Source organism: Panthera onca, chromosome B4 (genome assembly GCF_046562875.1).
Source record: "Panthera onca isolate mPanOnc1 chromosome B4, mPanOnc1 haplotype 2, whole genome shotgun sequence".
NCBI classification, from domain to species: domain Eukaryota; kingdom Metazoa; phylum Chordata; class Mammalia; order Carnivora; family Felidae; genus Panthera; species Panthera onca.
In genome coordinates, this window is record NC_138345.1 from 22,422,971 (window position 1) to 22,440,355 (window position 17,385).

The 17,385-nt window shown below is 45.6% G+C and overlaps 1 protein-coding gene across 8 annotated transcripts in view; it reads left to right on the forward strand.

Annotated features, from left to right (window-relative positions):
* The window catches only part of KIAA1217 (KIAA1217 ortholog), a 447,053-nt gene that overhangs the window by 296,276 nt on the left and 133,392 nt on the right, over window positions 1–17,385 (forward strand). For all 8 annotated transcript variants that reach the window (XM_081796071.1, XM_081796072.1, XM_060659150.3 and 5 more), the window contains one exon: window positions 8,297–8,495. In XM_081796071.1, the coding sequence (XP_081652197.1) occupies window positions 8,297–8,495 (199 nt within the window). The remainder of the gene's footprint in view (window positions 1–8,296; window positions 8,496–17,385) is intronic.

Below are 17,385 nucleotides of genomic sequence, written 5' to 3' on the forward strand. Positions count from 1 at the left end.
GTTTACACCGACAGCAGGACCCTTTAGTGCTTGCACTCACGTTTTCTATTAAAAATAAAAGCTGATTGGGGCGCCTGGGTGGCTCAGTCGGTTACGCGTCCGACTTCAGCCCGGCTCATGATCTCGCGGTCTGTGAGTTCGAGCCCCGCGTCGGGCTCTGTGCTGACAGCTCAGAGCCTGGAGCCTGCTTCTGATTCTGTGTCTCCCTCTCTTTCTGCCCCTCCCCTACTCATGCTCTGTCTCTCTCTGTCTCAGAAATAAATAAACATTAAAAAAATTAAAAACAAAAACAAAAACAAAATAAAAGCTGATTTCTTCTCCTCTAAGTCTTTGGCACCAGACCCACCCAAAACTTTCATAATTGTTATAAAACCAAGCAATTCTGTCTTACGTGTGGATTATAGTTCTCACGTCCACCTGACATGTTCTAGAACCCTGGATGTCCTCTGTCTATTCCCCAGCCTGGCCATCAGCAGAAGAATGGCCCTTGAGGAGACAGCGGCTTGGGTTTTGTTTTTCTGGCCCTCAGCCGCAGAAGTTGTGGGAAGTAGCCAAAGAGCCTTGAGGAGACCAGGGCCTGCTGCTTCCGACGCGCGCCTGGCTGTGGGTCCCAGGCTTACCTGATGGCAGCAGCCGGGCCACCTGAAGGGAGCCAATGTCGGCCGATGCAGATAACAGCCATCTGGGGTAGGTTTCTGTAAGGATGGAGGCAGGATGGGAGCCAGGTGTCCTCGGCAAGCTCTTGCCGTTCTTCCCATCCCCGGTTCCAAGCCCAGCAGACGCCTTAGAATTTGGAAACAAGGAGGGGCTCCCGGCTGGTTCAGTCAGTGAAGCATGTGACTCTTGATCTCAGGGTCATGGGTTCGGGCCTCCCCATTGGATGTAGATATTAAATAAAAGAATTCAGGGGGGGCACCTAGGTGGCGCAGTCAGTTAAATGTCTGACTTTTGATCTTGGCTCAGGTTATGATCTCACAGTTTGTAAGCTCGAGCCCTGCATCCCTGCTTGGGATTCTGTTTGTCCTTCTCTCTGCCCCTCTCCCTCTCCCTCTTGTTCTCTCTCTCTTTCTCTCTCTCTCTCTCTCTCTGAAAATAAATAAATACACTTATTAAAATTTTTTTAAAAATAAAGTCATTTGTAAACAAGGAGAGGCAAAGAAGGAAGGCAAGTGATTGTGCTATGGTTTGTAGAAAGGACTCTGTAAGTAGAGAAACTTAAACTTTCCTTAGCGACAGCTCGTTAATTCTCCGGAAGCCAGAGGAACATGGAGTAAGGATGAGAGAGAAAACGAAAGTCTGGGGATGATCCATTGTTGTTAACTTCTAATAGTTTGCACCTTGAATCTTTCACAAGAGTACTTAAAAGCCAGAAAGTTCTCTTCAACTCAAGTCAGAATTTTAACTAGGTTTGAGTCAAAAGCTCCCCAAGTACAAGAATTAAAGAGATTAAAGTGTCTGAATGTCGTGATCAAATTAACCAAGTCAGTTAATGAGTCCTGCTGATCCTCGAACAACGCAGGGGTTGGGGAGCCGACCCCCCACACAGTCAAAGCTGTGTGTATAACTTCTGACTCCCCCAGAACAACCACTGATAGCTTACTATTGACTGGACGCCTTGCCGATAACGTAAACAGTGAACCCATATTTTGTATATTATATGTGTTATATTCTGTAATCTTACAATACAGTAAGCTAGAGAAAAGAAAATGGTACTGAGGACATCGTAAGGAAAAGAAAATATACTTACAGTATACCAAAAAATCCAGGTATGAGTGGAGTTGCACAGTTGAAACCTATTTTATCCAAAGTCAACTCTATTAGCATAATGAATTATTCCAAATACGTTTGAAATGTCATATTTCTGAATTCTCTGTGGAAACTGGGCACTAATTAGGATGATGTAAAACTTCAGGAAGGCAACGTTGAGTTTGGTTTTCAAAATATGACATAATTTGAAGTGACGTGAGTCACCTGGCTGACCAGACGTCTCACCGCTCCTGAAGGTGAACATATTATATAAAGCTACATTTGCAGGTTTCCTTTTCTGGATCTCGGCATTTCAACTTTGACTTCCAGGGGGGGTCCGAAAAATGGGAATGGAAACCCATCATCAAAGCCTCTAGCTTAAACTTGCCTTTCTCTTTGGCTTTGGTCTCCAAATACAACAGCAGTGCGAAGAATAAGAATAAATTTGATCTCCTCGTACAGCATAATGCTCCTGGTGAACATTTCAGCAAATATTTGTTCATGATGATAAAGTGCAAGTGTGGCAGTCTTTTAAAAATTAATGCTGTGCAACCATGTTGCATGCACTTGGGGAGGAAAGTGTGGAAACTTAAATCTTAGTGCTAGCTAAGCCGCACATTTCTATCAAGCAAGTGCAATCAGGTAAATAATTTGAAGGAAATCTTAGTAAACGAAAGTCTGAATGACAAGGCTTTTGCTTCTTTGTGTAGTGTGTATGTCTAAGTTAGGAAATTTTAAGTGTGTGTGTGTGTTGTTTTTTGTTTTTTGTTTTTTTTTTTTTTTTGAGAGAGAGAGTGAGAGAGAGAGAGAGAGCATGAGCGGGACAGGGGCAGAGAGAGAGGGAGACACAGAATCCGAAGCAGGCTCCAGCTCTGAGCCATCAGCACAGAGCCCAATGCGGGGCTCGAACTCAGGAACCAGGAAGATCATGACCTGAGCTGAAGTCAGATGCTTAACCGACTGAGCCACCCAGGCACCCCTAAGTTACGAGATTTTACTCCTGAAAGGACTCACTACCAACTAGTTCAGCCTCTGGTCTTACAGATGAGAAACTATGACTTAGTTAGGCTAAATACCACCCACTTTTTGGTAGAAGCTGAACTAGAGCCAGTGTCTCCAGACTCCTGGTTAAATGACTTTACCACTGACCGCCAGCTCTGGAATCTTACAGACTTGGTCCCAGTTGCTTCACTTGCTAGTATTTCAGGCAAGTTGTGTAAATGATTTGTTTTCTCAGCGGTAACCAGTATCATGAAGCAGTGAGGGTTTAATGAGATTACCGTGTGTTGATCACAGTGAAGCAGGCATCAATTTGTTAGTCCCTGCTCGCTCCCGTCACCGTTTTCTAGAGGACCATTCTGTGCATGTTGCAGATGAAGCAAAGGGGGGAATCTGCGTGAAGCCTGTCACCCCAGCATCTCTTGGTGATAGAAAGCCCTCTTTGAAGAAGGGAAGACTAGAAAGGCTAAATGGAGTTCAGGTGGCCGGGTTTACACAAACCATCCCTTTGTGCATGACCCCAAAGGACTTCCCATTTGGGTTTGTACGTTTGAGGTCAGCTGGTACTTTGGGGTAAACGTTTAGAAGGCTGTGATGGAAACAGAGGGGAAGATGGTTGGTATCATGGGTCTCCATGAAGCAGGGAGGGAAATGCAGCCTTCCAAACCCTTGAGTCCTGCTCATATGGCTCACATAACATTTCCACCATCCACTGCTCCACACGTCTTCCCCAGTGAGGGTCAGCTCTCACTCAGGAGCTTAGGGCAGAGACTCCAAATGCCATGCTGTAGACGATGCCTGATGGAGACTTCGCCTGAGCCAAATGGGAATAACTCCCAACGTAAAGACTTCTTTATCAGGCCAAATCTGAAAGCGTGTGAGCATCCTGCCCCCCCTTTTTTGTTATTGAACCTCTCCTTTCTCGTATAATAATAATAGCATACGCAGTGAAAATTTCAATAAGATATATTTGGGTGCCTTTGCAAAGTAACATCTTAGTAACCCTACATCATGCTTTTTAAAGAGATTTTTTAAAAAGAGTTTTTAAAGAGAGTTGACTCTATGAACTACAAAATAATGGGAACCAAACTCTGAAGAGTTTAGCTTTCTCCGTGTCTTATTGCTAATATTGGAAACACGCTAGCATCGTTAACAGCCCAGGCAGGGGAGCTGTTAGAATTGGTCTTTGTCAAGTGATGGCTTGTTGCAAGGCACAAAGTCATCTCAAACTAGTTTAAGAACCAAAATGGAAATAACTGGAAGGAATTCATGGGAAAGGCCCCCCACAATGTGCTGGAATCAGAAACCGAGATGCCCAGTGGCCCAGATAGATGCTGTCTGTCTTTCAGGTCACGAACATCTCTTGTCTGTTTTCTTGAACAGATCTGCCTCATCCTTTCTCTGCACTCTCCCTGTTTCACATTCCCTGTCGATTTCAGCCATGAGTTCATATGGCCTCACATTTCAAATTCTCATGAGGCACTAATGAAATAGCTCCTGTGTCCCAGGTCTCCATGTTTAAGGGAGAGAATATGATTGGTCCAGCCCAAGTCATGTGGCTACTACTTGGTCCAATGAGCTGAGACTGGCTGGGAATGGGTGACTCTACACTTAATTGCTCATGCCAGTACATGCTTGAGAGTGAAAGGGCATTTCTACTAATAATCACACTGGGACAACAGGCAAAAGCAGGACTGTCCCCAGGTAGCTGCAATGTCTGTCCATCCTAAGTATGGGACATGGGGCTTCAGGTGCTTATCCACGTGGGCAGGGAAGGATTCCTCAGAGAACAGGGACATCGTTTGGGGGCAGGAACTCTTTCAAAGATTGCTGAGCATCAAGTCAAATAACAAAAGTGAAACTTCTCCATGTGTTCAGTGTTACCAAAGAGGTTAGCAGGAGGCAAAATCCTGCCCCGGGGTTGCCTAGGGAAGGATACAGCTTGGCACTGCACTGCTTTGGACGATGTATCTGTTAGTTCAGTTGAGACAACAGAGCGACATCATGCCTCAGCGTGCGCCCAGGGGAACAAGTCCCTTAAGGGGCCAGCACTTGTCCCACCTTCTCCTGTGTGTCCCCGAGTGCCTAAAGACCTGAGGACACGGGTGCAGGTGCGTGACTCCACTCAGGGCGTCTCTTAGCATGTTCACCCACGTTCTTCCTCCTCTCCTGACCCACCCTTGGGTGTCAACAGCTACTCCCCCAAACCCTTTCTGCATTCACAGTTAGTTCTTCTTGCCCAGCTGTTATGTATATATTATCCTTGGCCCCAAAATATCCCTTAAATGCCTTATGATCTCAAGAACCAGAAAGCAGTGCTTCTAACCCCGGGAGCCTAGCCCTGTGTTGCATACAGAGACCCTGTTCCGAATGCTTTTTGACTTTTCTTTTTTCGTATATCCAATCACAGAGTATCTGACACTAGTTAGTGTCAGCAATTTCCATTGTCTTTTCTCTGCACTAAATGATGTCTCAGCAGCGAGCTGGCATCTGGGAGGGGGTACCCTGTGAGGAGATTGCTAATATGCAGTGATAGTTTGCAGTGGGAAAATGAATGACACAGAAAAAAGAGAGGGAATTTATATTTGGAACTAAGTAGCTGTGTACAGGAAGTTAAAAAAAAAAAGATTACCCCTTATATTTCTATTTTTATGCACACTACCACCACGATGACCCTGTACAAGAAATAGAAATTTGATTCTGATTTTCTTCGAGGATTATTCCTTTTTGCAATGGAAAATGACAACTCATCAACTGGACCCTAGCTGCCGTGGGTTGCAGAGATGACCACACGGCAGAGGTCATCGACGTGGCCACGTTGCTTCAAGTAATATTATTTCTTGGCTATTTTGCTAAATCGAATGTGTAGTCTTTTTTTTTTTTTAAGTCACAGTGAGGACATCTTACCTTCATATTCTGCTGAGTGTAGCAGCCAGGTAACTACTTCTTTGGAGACCCTACGAATGTATCTAGACCTTGGTGAGCCACACAGTGATTTAAGGAGGATTTTTCTAGTCCAGTAATATTCTCACAGGGTGCCAAAGCCAGATCCCAATCTTTATTACAGAAGCAGACTTTATGGAAAATAAATCTGGGAATAAACCACTTTGGGGGCTTGCGCACAAGAATTAACCCAAAGAGACAATTTCACTGTTAATGGCTGTCCTTTCTGGCAAGTAATCTGCACTGAGAGTTTCCTGTGGAACACCCAGGTTGATCCTCTCCCGGAAGCCACATTCCACACTTCAAGGAGTGTGCTGATCTTCCCGTTTCCAGTTTTCCTCTGTGGAAAGGTCCTGAGAGGTGTAGCAAGGAGCGAGCGTGTAGATACTGCAAGAGTGCCCCTGCCAAAAGGGGTCTCCTTGTACTTTTAGCAAGAAAGAGGGGAAAGAAACCGATCGTTCTACCCTCACAGGGTTCCCTGGTGTATCTGGCTAGATAATTTTCACCGTACCTTGTTCCAAAAATCACTAAGAGTTTCAAGACAGCCACAGCAGAACAATAAACCAAGCATGGAACCCTATTAAGTGTGGGGTCCTGTGTGGGGCATAGGGTGTCCACCCACAAAGTTGCTCCTGCCTAGAGAGTTAAGTGTCTCGGTGCTTAGCTTCAAAATGCAGTGGCAGCCTTGGGAAGTCTTAAAGGAAATTCAAGAATGCAAGTAAACCCCAAAACTAGCTGCTGTGGACTGCCTGTAGCCTGCCACCAGCCCCTCAGCACCTTAGGTATCTGAGTAAGAGAAAACTCACCTACTTGATTAATTCTGATCAGTTTGCCTTCCAGAAGGTGCCTGGAATCATGCGATGCTGGTCACGATGGGCAGTGCGAGAGGGGAAAGCGGAGATGCGTTTATTCAGCCTAATCCCCTACTTTTGCTGACTCCTTTTCTCTGACCTCCACACAATAGCTCCAGTAATCTTCAAAAAAAATGTATCTGATCCTGGCCCCCTGGCCTCTTGGCCTGCCTAAAATTCCTCTGTGGAGTTCTGGTATCTTAGAATCCGAATGAGCACCCTCACCTTGACTCTGAGGCTCTGTGATCTGATCTCTGCTGGACACCTGCCCCAGCAAGCCTCCAGGGCTTGTCACCTCCTTCTGCGTTGGGGACTTTGCACTTGCTGTCCCCTCCACCTGGAATGCCTCTCCCTCTCTTTATCCCTACCCTCCGGTTTACCCCCTCCTCCCAGCTTACCTCTTTCCTCTTTTTTTTTTTTTTTTAATGTTTATTTTTGACAGAGAGAGAGCACAAGCGGGGGAGGGGCAGAGAGAGAGAGAGAGAGAGAGAGAGAGAGAGAGAGAAACACAGAATCTGAAACAGGCTCCAGGCTCTGAGCTATCAGCACAGAACCTGACACCGGGCTCGAACCCATGGACTGTGAGATTATGACCTGAGCTGAAGTCGGACGCTTAACCGACTGAGTCACCCAGGCGCCCCACAGCTTCCCTCTGTTTTGAGAACACAGTTTCCGTGTCTGATTCTCCACTCAAGCACCCCACCCCCACCAGTCTGAGTTAGCAGAGTCTCACCGCACCTTGAATTCGCCTTCGGTGTTGGTCCCCTGACTAGACTGTAAACACCATGAGGGCAGGGGCATGTGGGTTTTGTGCATCATTCTGGCCCAGTACCGAGCACAGTGCCTGGAGCATGGTGGGTACTCGATATATGTCTGTCGGAAAGGTGACTGGATGTACCACATAGTTCATAGTCGACACTTGGTTACACACTGTCTTGTGTTACCTTTTGCCCTTCACTAATTGTACCAATCAGTTCTCGAACGTTTTGACCCTAGGCAACATGTTGTCTCTTCTTTTCTGCATCTCCCACAATGCTCAGCCAGTAGTCCGTGTTCAAGGAATGTTATTGACTAATAGGTTATGGGCATTTTCCACATTAAATTTCCTGCATTGTGGTATAGATAACTAAAAATGCAATTATGTGTCGAGTGTGTGTGTAAGTTGTTATAAACACTTTCTGCTGATTGGCAAGGTCAGTAATAACCAAAGGTAGACACAATCTTACCTATGGGATTTGGGCCTCAAAAGAAGAAATTCAACTGTGATATAAATATCTCCCTCACAATCTGAGTTTACTGATTTTGGAAACAGTCTTGCTGTAAGACTTTGAAGGACTGGCTGTGTTCGGTTTACTGTGGGGTGAGTGCATCATCCATTGAGGCATATTTAAACACGCACAATCCCATCTGTTGTCATAACAACTCTTAGAATTTGGCCAAAGGAATTGATTTGCTATCATTCTTTCCCATGATGTGGCTTGTCTGCAGCTCCTTGCCCAAGGTGGCATCTGTACAGATGAGCAGTGATAAAAATCTTAATGGGATACTTGGGGGCAGTTTTTTTTTTTTTTCCAGTAACTTTCACAACTGGTACTTTGACCCACTGGGTTTTCAGTGTTCTGTGTCCAGTCCTTCTGATGGAGTTTTTTCCTACCATATTGTTTGCCAGGATCGGCAGACCTTGATGGCATTGCAAATATTTTCAGCATAATTAATAGTCATTTATTTTCCTACTTTCTCTCAACTGCCTTTTGCAGACAAGAAGCCCCAAACTGTCTCACAGTCCTCAACCTCCCAATCTGGGCGACCCTGTCGAGCATTTATCAGAGACGTCTGGTGATTCTTTGGAAGCCATGTCTGAGGGAGAAGTTCCAAGTCCTTTTTCCAGAGGCAGCCGAACTCGAGCGAGTCTCCCGGTGGTGAGGTCAACCAACCAGACGAAAGAAAGATCTCTGGGTAAGCCTCGGTGGGCAGTTTCTGATGCTTTTTTATCACTGCACGTATGTATTTTTATGCTTCTGAGCACGTATCCTTGCATCCGAATATTAATTAGATCTCGTTTTGTCATAACACAAGTCCTAGGGAACTTCACTAATTTTGCATCAAGCTGAAGAAACAGCACGTCCAAACTCAGGCTAGGCCCCATGACTGTTAGTGACAGCCGTAAACACAGGGCTGTTTTTCCCACCAGCACAGGGGGCGTGTGTTTGGTATCGCTTTTCCTTTCAACAAGCTTTTAGGGAAAGCAGAAGGATTCTATTGTTCTGCCTTTACCAACGATCATTTGCTTCTTTAGATTGGAAATTCACTTTCTATCTTGCTTTGCTTTAGAAGAAGTTTTGGGCCCTTTAACAAAATGTACAGGCCATAAGGATTTAGACCTCTCTGCCCATTTCATAAGCTTAACCTGCCATTTTAAGGTTCCAGGTCAGTACTGGTTTTTGCAGATAGATGAGGTCATGGGGTAAGAGCGGACAGGGACAGAATCAACCCACAAACGGCTGCAGGGCTGGACCCTGCAGAAAATAGCTAAATTATGCCACATAAAACCTAGCAAATACCTTGCTTGAAGGAGAAAAGGGCAGAAAGCTGTGAGGAGGAATCTCGATTTTGTTCCCTTGGTTGCAGAGGATGAGAAAACTGGTTTCAGACATTGTACTGGCTGTCCTTTAAAAGAAACCAAACTATTATTATTTGCATTATCAATGCTACTTTTTTACATTAAATTGTGTATAGTTCCTCTTAGGTTAATAATGCAGGTTTTATTTTTACAAATTGTATTTGTAATTTTACAAATTACAGAAGAAAATTACAAAACATCTGTTTTTTTCTTTTCTTGGTTTGTTTTTTTTTTTTTTTTTGAGGTCCCATAGTTAGACAGCAGAAACAGGCCTCCATTTCCTATCAACCTCACATATAGATGAAGGAATGGGCCACATAGGGGGACCCTGGGCCCGGACAGTGTCCAGACGACACAGGCTTCCACACCAGCACGCGGCTGGGGTGCTCCAATCTGGGTGACAGCGCTCCGTGCTTTACCCCCACCGAGTTTGTGCCCATCGGGGAGGGGGAATTTCGCTTTTGTGCTTTGCAGGAAATGAGTGAGGTTCAGGTCTCTGTAAAGGTAGCCTGTGCTTTGCAAAATAAAGTGAAGATAAGAAGAAATGCCTGTGCGCCTTCCTCCATACCTGGGGAACACTGAGCCTGCTGGACAGTGCATCCTTTGTCTGGCTGGCAGGACTTTCCTCCAGCAGCCAGGCACAGCTGGGAGTGCAGGTAGATCCTGGCGGTGTTCAGGAAGCAAGTGGGGGCAGAGAGGCTGCAGGGACCAGGAGCTGCCTTGCCCTACGAACGGCTGAGGGTGGCTGGTGTTTTCTCGTGAGGTGGCCGTGCTTCTCTGCAAGGGGCTCGGTTTTCCTGAGCACACCTTGCTCTGACGTTCTGGCGGGTGCAGAGTCACGGCAGATTAAAAAATGTATCCAAGGTGTTTATTCCTCCAGCTCCACAAGGCACTTTTTGGCCTGTGAGCTTTACGACTCTCGGGCAGAAAGAAAGGGATACAGTGAGCAGAGAGGAGAGCAATGAGAAGTTGGCCCAAGCAAGCAAGGGGAGCCATGGTTCCAGAAAGGAGGCTGGCGCAAGGCCAGAGGCGTTGGCTCTGCCCTTGGCCGCCTCTTGGTGGCCAATTTGGGAATGTCCTCCTAGCCGCACCTGGCCTTGTGGCGTCATTCAGTTGAGCCAGGATGGGAAATAAACAGGAAAGTGTGAGTCAGGGAGAGTCTAAACACAATCTCCCTGCCGGGGGCCTTGCTCAGCCTTGTGTTCGGGAAAATCCCTAGTGTGCCTGGCTTTATTTAATATGCACACACAGGCTCCGGGAAGAGCGGGTCCCCCAGAAAGCCCAGGACCAGGAGCAGTGGGTGGCCTCCAGCACTTGGTGGCGGAGGAACGTGGCGATGACTCCACGGATGGGGGACCCAGCCGCAGCCTCCAGCAGACCCAGCGCCGGTGCCATTCGGAAGCCCCGGTTAACTTTGGGAATCTGTGCACTGTCACTTTATATGCCTCTGCAGAATTTTCAGATCTCTCCCGGAGCCCTGGCGATCCTGTCTTTATTTAAAATTGCCATAGTTTGTCCATGAGGATTTTTGCACTGATTTTGGTTTTTAAAAATTTCACATGAAAATATTGTTTATCCTGATTGCTGACTTTGAGGAGGCCCCTTAAATTTTGCACCCAAGGATAGTGCTTCTGTCTCCTCACCCAAGGGGCTGCACCATGTGCACCTCCAGGACCTGTCTGTGGAGGCCACGCTTCTGCACCTGGACAAGGAATCACTGGAGAGGAGGCTTCCCCCAGCTCAGGCAGCACCAGGAGGAGACCTGGGCTCCTTGAGAGGGGGGGCCAGGAGCACGCAGAATCCTCAAACCCCTCTCGCTCCCTGGAGGGCACGAAACCTGCTCTCACTTCAGGCAGCCTGTGCCTGGAGATAAACTTGCCTGCTTAATCATTTTTCCACCCGACTAATTCCTCCTTTCCATTACTTTAGCATATTCAAGGGATGAGAGGAGCCCAGGGGGGCTGGGCACGGTGCTTGGTGGACGTCGTGTGTCACAGAGGCTTTCAGAAGGCGTGGAGGAGAGACAAGGGCGGGGGAGAGCACGAGGCGTTGTTCAGCACAGGGAAGTTAGACATCGCTGGTGTCTGCACAGCACTCTCCCTGCACGCAGGATGCGGGCTTCCCATCGGGGAGGGGACTCTGGGACTGCAGGCACGGCCCGATGACAGCAAAACCCACGAGCCCTTTCCCATGCTGAAGGCACGTAGATCTTGGAGATCTACAAAGCAGAAAGGTACATAGAGACATCTGCTCAGGGTCTCGGATCCATAACATGGTCAGGTTGCAACGATGGGCCAACTCTGTAGGTTCACTTCCCTGCCGCGCTCTACCCATCCGGAGCCTGGATGCACTCTTCCTCCGCGGAACTCATGCCATTTCTCCTTCCCTCTCTCTTTGGTGAAAATAGAGAAGATGAGGAGAAAGGAAGTCCACAAAATGAAGTAAAAACCGCTCTGCCGTCGAGTTTTGGTTTTAGCAATAATTTCCGTGAAAAAATGTCCCGCTGATACTAGGTCTGGGCCTTAACGACGGAGCCATTTGCTTTTAATCATTGCTGTCTTATAAATGCCTGTCTGGAATGCGACCATGGGCAGGGGCTGATGTCTAGAGGCTCCACAGCCGGCTTTGGGGAAAGGGTAGCCACAAGATGTTCCCACCCTTCTGTGTGCCCTCAGGAATTTGAAAATAAAACTCCCGTGAAAATAAGAACAGTAGCAGCAACTTCCTCCTCGCTGCAGCCAGATGCCTTTGTTGACCATATTCTGAACGGTTAGCTGTGGAAAAGAGAGCTCCCATGCCAAGCCGGCAGCCAGAGGCATTGCCACTTCTGTAACAAACTGCCTTTTAAAGACTCAGCCTCAACAAACAAGAATGATTTTAAACGGCTCGGGAGGATTTTAGACTAATTGAGGGAGAATTTTCTCAGTGCATGTGAATTCCTGAGCATCTCTGTGTCTGTTCTTTTATTCCAGAATGGTAACGGCAAGGGTGATCATTCTCTGAGAGTGACTGGGGGGGGGGGGGGGGGGGGTTCATGGTTGCCGGAATCTCTGTTCCTGTGCACAAGAATAGGTAGGAGGTTAGAGCAAAGGGTTGAGGAAACGGCCCCCGTCTACAAAGTGGAAAGCCAAGAAGGGTTGGGGCAGAGACTATAAGACTCATATTTGAGCACTTTACTGTTTCAGCATGAAGGCTTAGCCTGTGGATAGTTAAAAGAGAAATTGATGTCAGACAAATGCAAAGAAGTATTGCTCTACAGAGTAAGTGAAACAGGTATGAAATTTGTTGTCCCGAGCACCAATGATGATGGAGATGTAATGTAAAAACAAAAAATTACAAAGAGAGTTTTGTAGCAGGTCAATTGGTTCTGGGGCACACTCCTGATCTTTTAAGGGTGTGACCAAAGGACAGTATTTTCTCTAGCATGGAACTAAGCACACAGGCGTGGGTGGGTATGGTGGCTGGCTGGCATTGTCCACTCCTCCCTTCTACTGTGCTGCAATGCAGACTCATTCTGGAATATCCAGTGCTCTGGGTTCCACCAGTAGGGACCAAGGCACACATGAAAGCTTTTGGCTTTTCTTTAGGATCATTTGTCATTATCCCAGGGTGTAGTCACTAAAGCTAGTGTTTAGAATCAAAGTGCAAAGCACCCCTTTTTCTAGTACCTAGGGCTCAAGTGTGGCCTGAATCGCTGATGGTATTAACAGCTTACTGCTCAAGGCAGCAGGGGCTTTGGAGTCAGCCATCCAGGGTGGCAGGAAGCTTCCTCATTGTCAAACGGGTTCTGCGGTGTCCCAGCTCTACAGTGGAGATTCAGTTCAGTGGTTGTGCAAACCATTCAATAAGTCAGTTTCTGCTTAAATTAGCCGGAGCTGGTTCAGGCTCTGCAAGTGAACCCTGACTGATACAAACCCTGATTCCTGTGTTTGCAGAGAAAATGTAGTGCTTCCTGTTGTGTGTTTCAGAAAATATAATTACCAGTAGATACAAACTGATGACTTCTAGAGACTTGGCAGTACACTGAAGAATGACTTGGAGACAGGGTTTTTCAACTGTGTTTCCTACAATTCTAGAGTTCTGTGGAGTTTTCTCTGCCATAAAGATTGTAGTTTTATGTAAGATTTCGTTTGAAAATGAGCTGTGCTAAACTGCTAATACACACACACACACACACACACGCAAAGTAAAAACATTAAATAGACCAGGGGGTTGGGGGAAGGAAAAAAAAAAGGAAAGAAAGAAATTACGAAGAAATTTCCTCTATACAACAGAAGTCCTTGAATACTTTAATTTAACTATATTGGGTGAGTCAAAAGGATTGCCTCTTACTTTTCTTGCTGCACTTGATGTAATGAATGTCCTGAAAGGTAGTTTTTGTAAACTGAGTCGATCTTTTTTTTTTTTTTAATGTTTATTTATTTTTGAGAGACAGAGAGTGCGAGCGGGGGAGGGGTAAAGAGAGAGAAGGAGACACAGAATCCAAAGCAGGCTCCAGGCTCTGAGCTGTCAGCACAGAGCCCGACGCAGGGCTCAAACTCACAGTGAGATCATGACCTGAGCCGAAGTCAGAGGCTTAACCGACTGAGCCATCCAGATGCCCCAGAACTGAATCAATCTTTAAGCTAAGAAAAAAATGGGTTTGTGGGAATATTTCCAGAAATCCTCTGGTATAGTGGAGCGTGGTTTTGTGATGTAAGTATGGGTTTTCATACATGAGGTTTTCTGAAAGAAGGAAGTACACTTATTCAAGTTTACCCTCTTGGCTCTCAATTCACCCGTAAGAAAGAATGTTCTTGTAAAAGATTACTGTGTAGATTCATGGTTTGTTTGTGCTTATTTTGAAAAGATAAAGTTCATCAGATGCCTTTCGAAATCTCTTGCTATTAACTCCTGGGTTGAAACCCTGTAACAGATTTCTCAGACTTTGAAGAAAGTGTTTAGTTAATACGATACCTGAGGAGATCCAGGCCCTTGAACAGTATCTTGAGGGTACTTTACAGACCGGATGCAGGTCAGGAGAGCCATCAACAGAGGCGAATAGAAGATTTGATTCATTCTAAGGGTCAGAGCCCTCCCAGGCCACCGTTACTTTACAGGGTCTGTCGTTGGTAGGTCGTAACGATGAGGGGTCCTGGAGACTTGAGGTCTGCTGCTTCTGTCTCCTCCTCTACAGCTGGGGTGTTGCTAAACCTGAATTACAGGTCACTTGTTTGGAAAGTGTACATAAAACGTTTCAATACTGCAGGTGAAGCTATGGGGTTAGATAACTAGATAGGTGACTTAAATTGCCAAAGCTATTTCAGGACATCAACCTGCCAGTAACCCAGTGTGAAATCTTTCTCTCTGTCTGTCACAGCTGTGATACCCCATCCTGACCCAAACTCCTAGGTAATGTTTTTGCTTTTTTTTCTGATGTAAAAAATACTCTTATTCAAAAAAAGAACCCTTCATCAGGTTTCATAAGACAACACAAGAAAGTGTGGCAAGTTTTATCTGTTATTTATACCTCTCCACATCCAAAATAGATTTGATTTGGCTCATTCAAAGACAATAAAAGTCTATAAGAACCATTAAAACAAGAATTAACACAAGTAGCAGTTGGGCACAATATGTGTGCCAGAAAAATTAAGATAGGGATAATTGCTATCATTGCAGCAAAGACAAAAAAAGAAGATAAAATGAGAAATGTACCGAGTCAAATGGATTTCATTATTTAAGACGAGGTGTATATCAGTTCATTAGAAAAAAAAAAAAAAGAGTCGAAAGCACTATAACCCAAGAACTCCTGTATCTTAATGTCGTTGACAGCGTATTATGTAACAGTTGTATTTAATAACGGCTGTCTTATGAAAAGGTTTTTCATACAGCTACGTCCTTACATAACAAGTCAAAATGCCGGGACCCAGCGTGAAGCCATGTTGGTAGAAGGCACATTTTCTTGGACTCTGTAGATTTCTGGTGATCTAATCTGGTAACACGGGAAGAGTTGATAGAGTCTTGACAGTTGAGCTGGCCCTTAAGTGATTGGCTGTTGACTACTCGTTGTCTCTTCGGGGTACATAACTGTAGCTGGAGAGGAAAATTTGAGGGGCACGTCGCTGCTGAAGGCTTGAATGACAAAAGAGCCTTAGAGAAGGAATCTCTCCCACGAAGACAAAATTCCAAATTTTTAATATGTTCTAGTCATACTGGCTGTTACTCTGTACTCTCTCCAGCAATGGGTTTAGAAGTATCTGGATTCAGATGATGTACTCTGATATGCGCTGCTATGGTTTGGCTGGAATCAGAGATGAGAGACATCAAGTGATGTTGCCTGAACTACGTATGGCGGGGGGAGAGATTTAGTTCTCTGTTTTCCTCTGCCATGAAAACTCGATGAAAATCTGTTGACTCTGTCTCGTTACTTTTTGGTAAATGCGAGATTCGTTGCACACTTAGAAGTTTCTTGCCAAGTTAACGTGTTCTTTAAAAGCTGACTTTAAAAAAAAAATTTAAAAATTAAAAAGAATTGTTTTTTAATGTTATTTATTTTTGAGACAGAGAGAGACACAGCATGAGCAGGGAAGGGGCAGAGAGAGAGGGAGACACAGAATGTGAAGCAGGCTCCAGGCTCCGAGCTGTCGGCACAGAGCCCGACGCGGGGCTCGAACTCACGAACTGTGAGATCATGACCTGAGCCGATGTCGGACGCTTAACCGACTGAGCCACCCAGGCGCCCCAAAAGCTGACTTTAAAATATAACCAACCCTTTGTGCTCATCTAATTCTATAAGAATTCCCACACATTTTTTTTTTTGCACCAGCTTTTAAAGAATATTCTATGAAATACCAAAAACAATATTGAGATGTAAGCCAGCTTTATGTCATACCCTCAAGTAGAGCTCCATCCGTGGTGCTGTCATTCTAGCAGTGGCCTCCAGAGGGCTGCCCACTGACATCTGGAAACAGATTTTAGGCAGCGTCTGTATTTCAGGCAGAGTATAAGAACACAGGAAGGTACCCATTCTGCATTGCTAGAGGGTAGACATATGTCTTCTTTGGTAAAGGAACTGGTGAATTCCTATGCAGATTTCTTGAGTTAGCTCTGGGATATGGCATTACAACTAAAAGGCCTCTAAATCTGGAGATGATGTTTTATGTGGACCACCAGTGGACTCGTTCTCTCCATCCAGAAATTGCTTTGGAGCCCCAAGCCACCACTGTGATGGTCTTTACCATCATATGTCAGTCTGAACCACTCTCCTAGGGGCTGTTATTGGCCAAATCATACCCCGCCTGCTCCCCCTTTCAAGTTCATATGTTGAAGTTCTAACTCCCAGTATCTCACAATATGACTGTTTGGACATAGGGTCTCCAACAAGTTGATTAAGTTAAAATGAGGTCACTAGGGGCATCTGGGTGCTCAGTCTGTTAAGCATCCAACTTTGGCTCAGGTCATGATCTCGCGGTTCGTGGGTTCAAGTCCCACATCGGGCTCTGTGCTGACAGCTCAGAGCCTGGAGCCTGCTTGGGATTCTGTATCTCCCTGTCTCTCTGCCCCTCCCCTATTCCTGTTCTCTCTCTCTCTCAAAAATAAATAAACAGTAAAACATTTTTTAAATAAAAAAATAAAATGAGATCATTAGACTGGGCCCTCATCCAATAGAACTGATGTCCTTATAAGAAGAGGGGTAAGGACATAGGTATGGGAAGACACAGGGAGAAGATAGCATCTGTAAGCCAAGGAGAGAAATCTCAGAAGGAAACAGCTCTTGATCTCAGACTTCCAGGCTCCAGAACTGTGAGAAAATAAATTTCTGTTGTGAGCCCCCAAGTCTGTGGGACTTTGTTATGGCCGCCTAGCAGACGGATATAGGGGCTTGGGACACCCTTCTCTTTCCTATTGTTTTCTCATTTGAGAGGACGATCAGCCTTATGGCAGTTGTCACAAACTTTAAGTGTTCCTTTCTCCCAGACAGGAAAATGAGGTTTGTCAAGTTTTCTGTTTATTTTGGTTTGGTTTCATTTTAGCCTCTGCAACCTTTGAGCAGTGCGTTGACTTGGTGTCTCGCTCAGCAGTGCGAGCGGAAATGTAAAAACCTTTGGTAACCGATTCAACTCCTGTTCCTACTTTTCTGTTTGGCATCTCCTGAGCCCCCTCCTCAAGTTTGGGAAACGAAAGTTGTTTGACATCTAACTGATTTCACTGTATCCCATCAAGAAAAGCTCCTAATTTCATCACGCT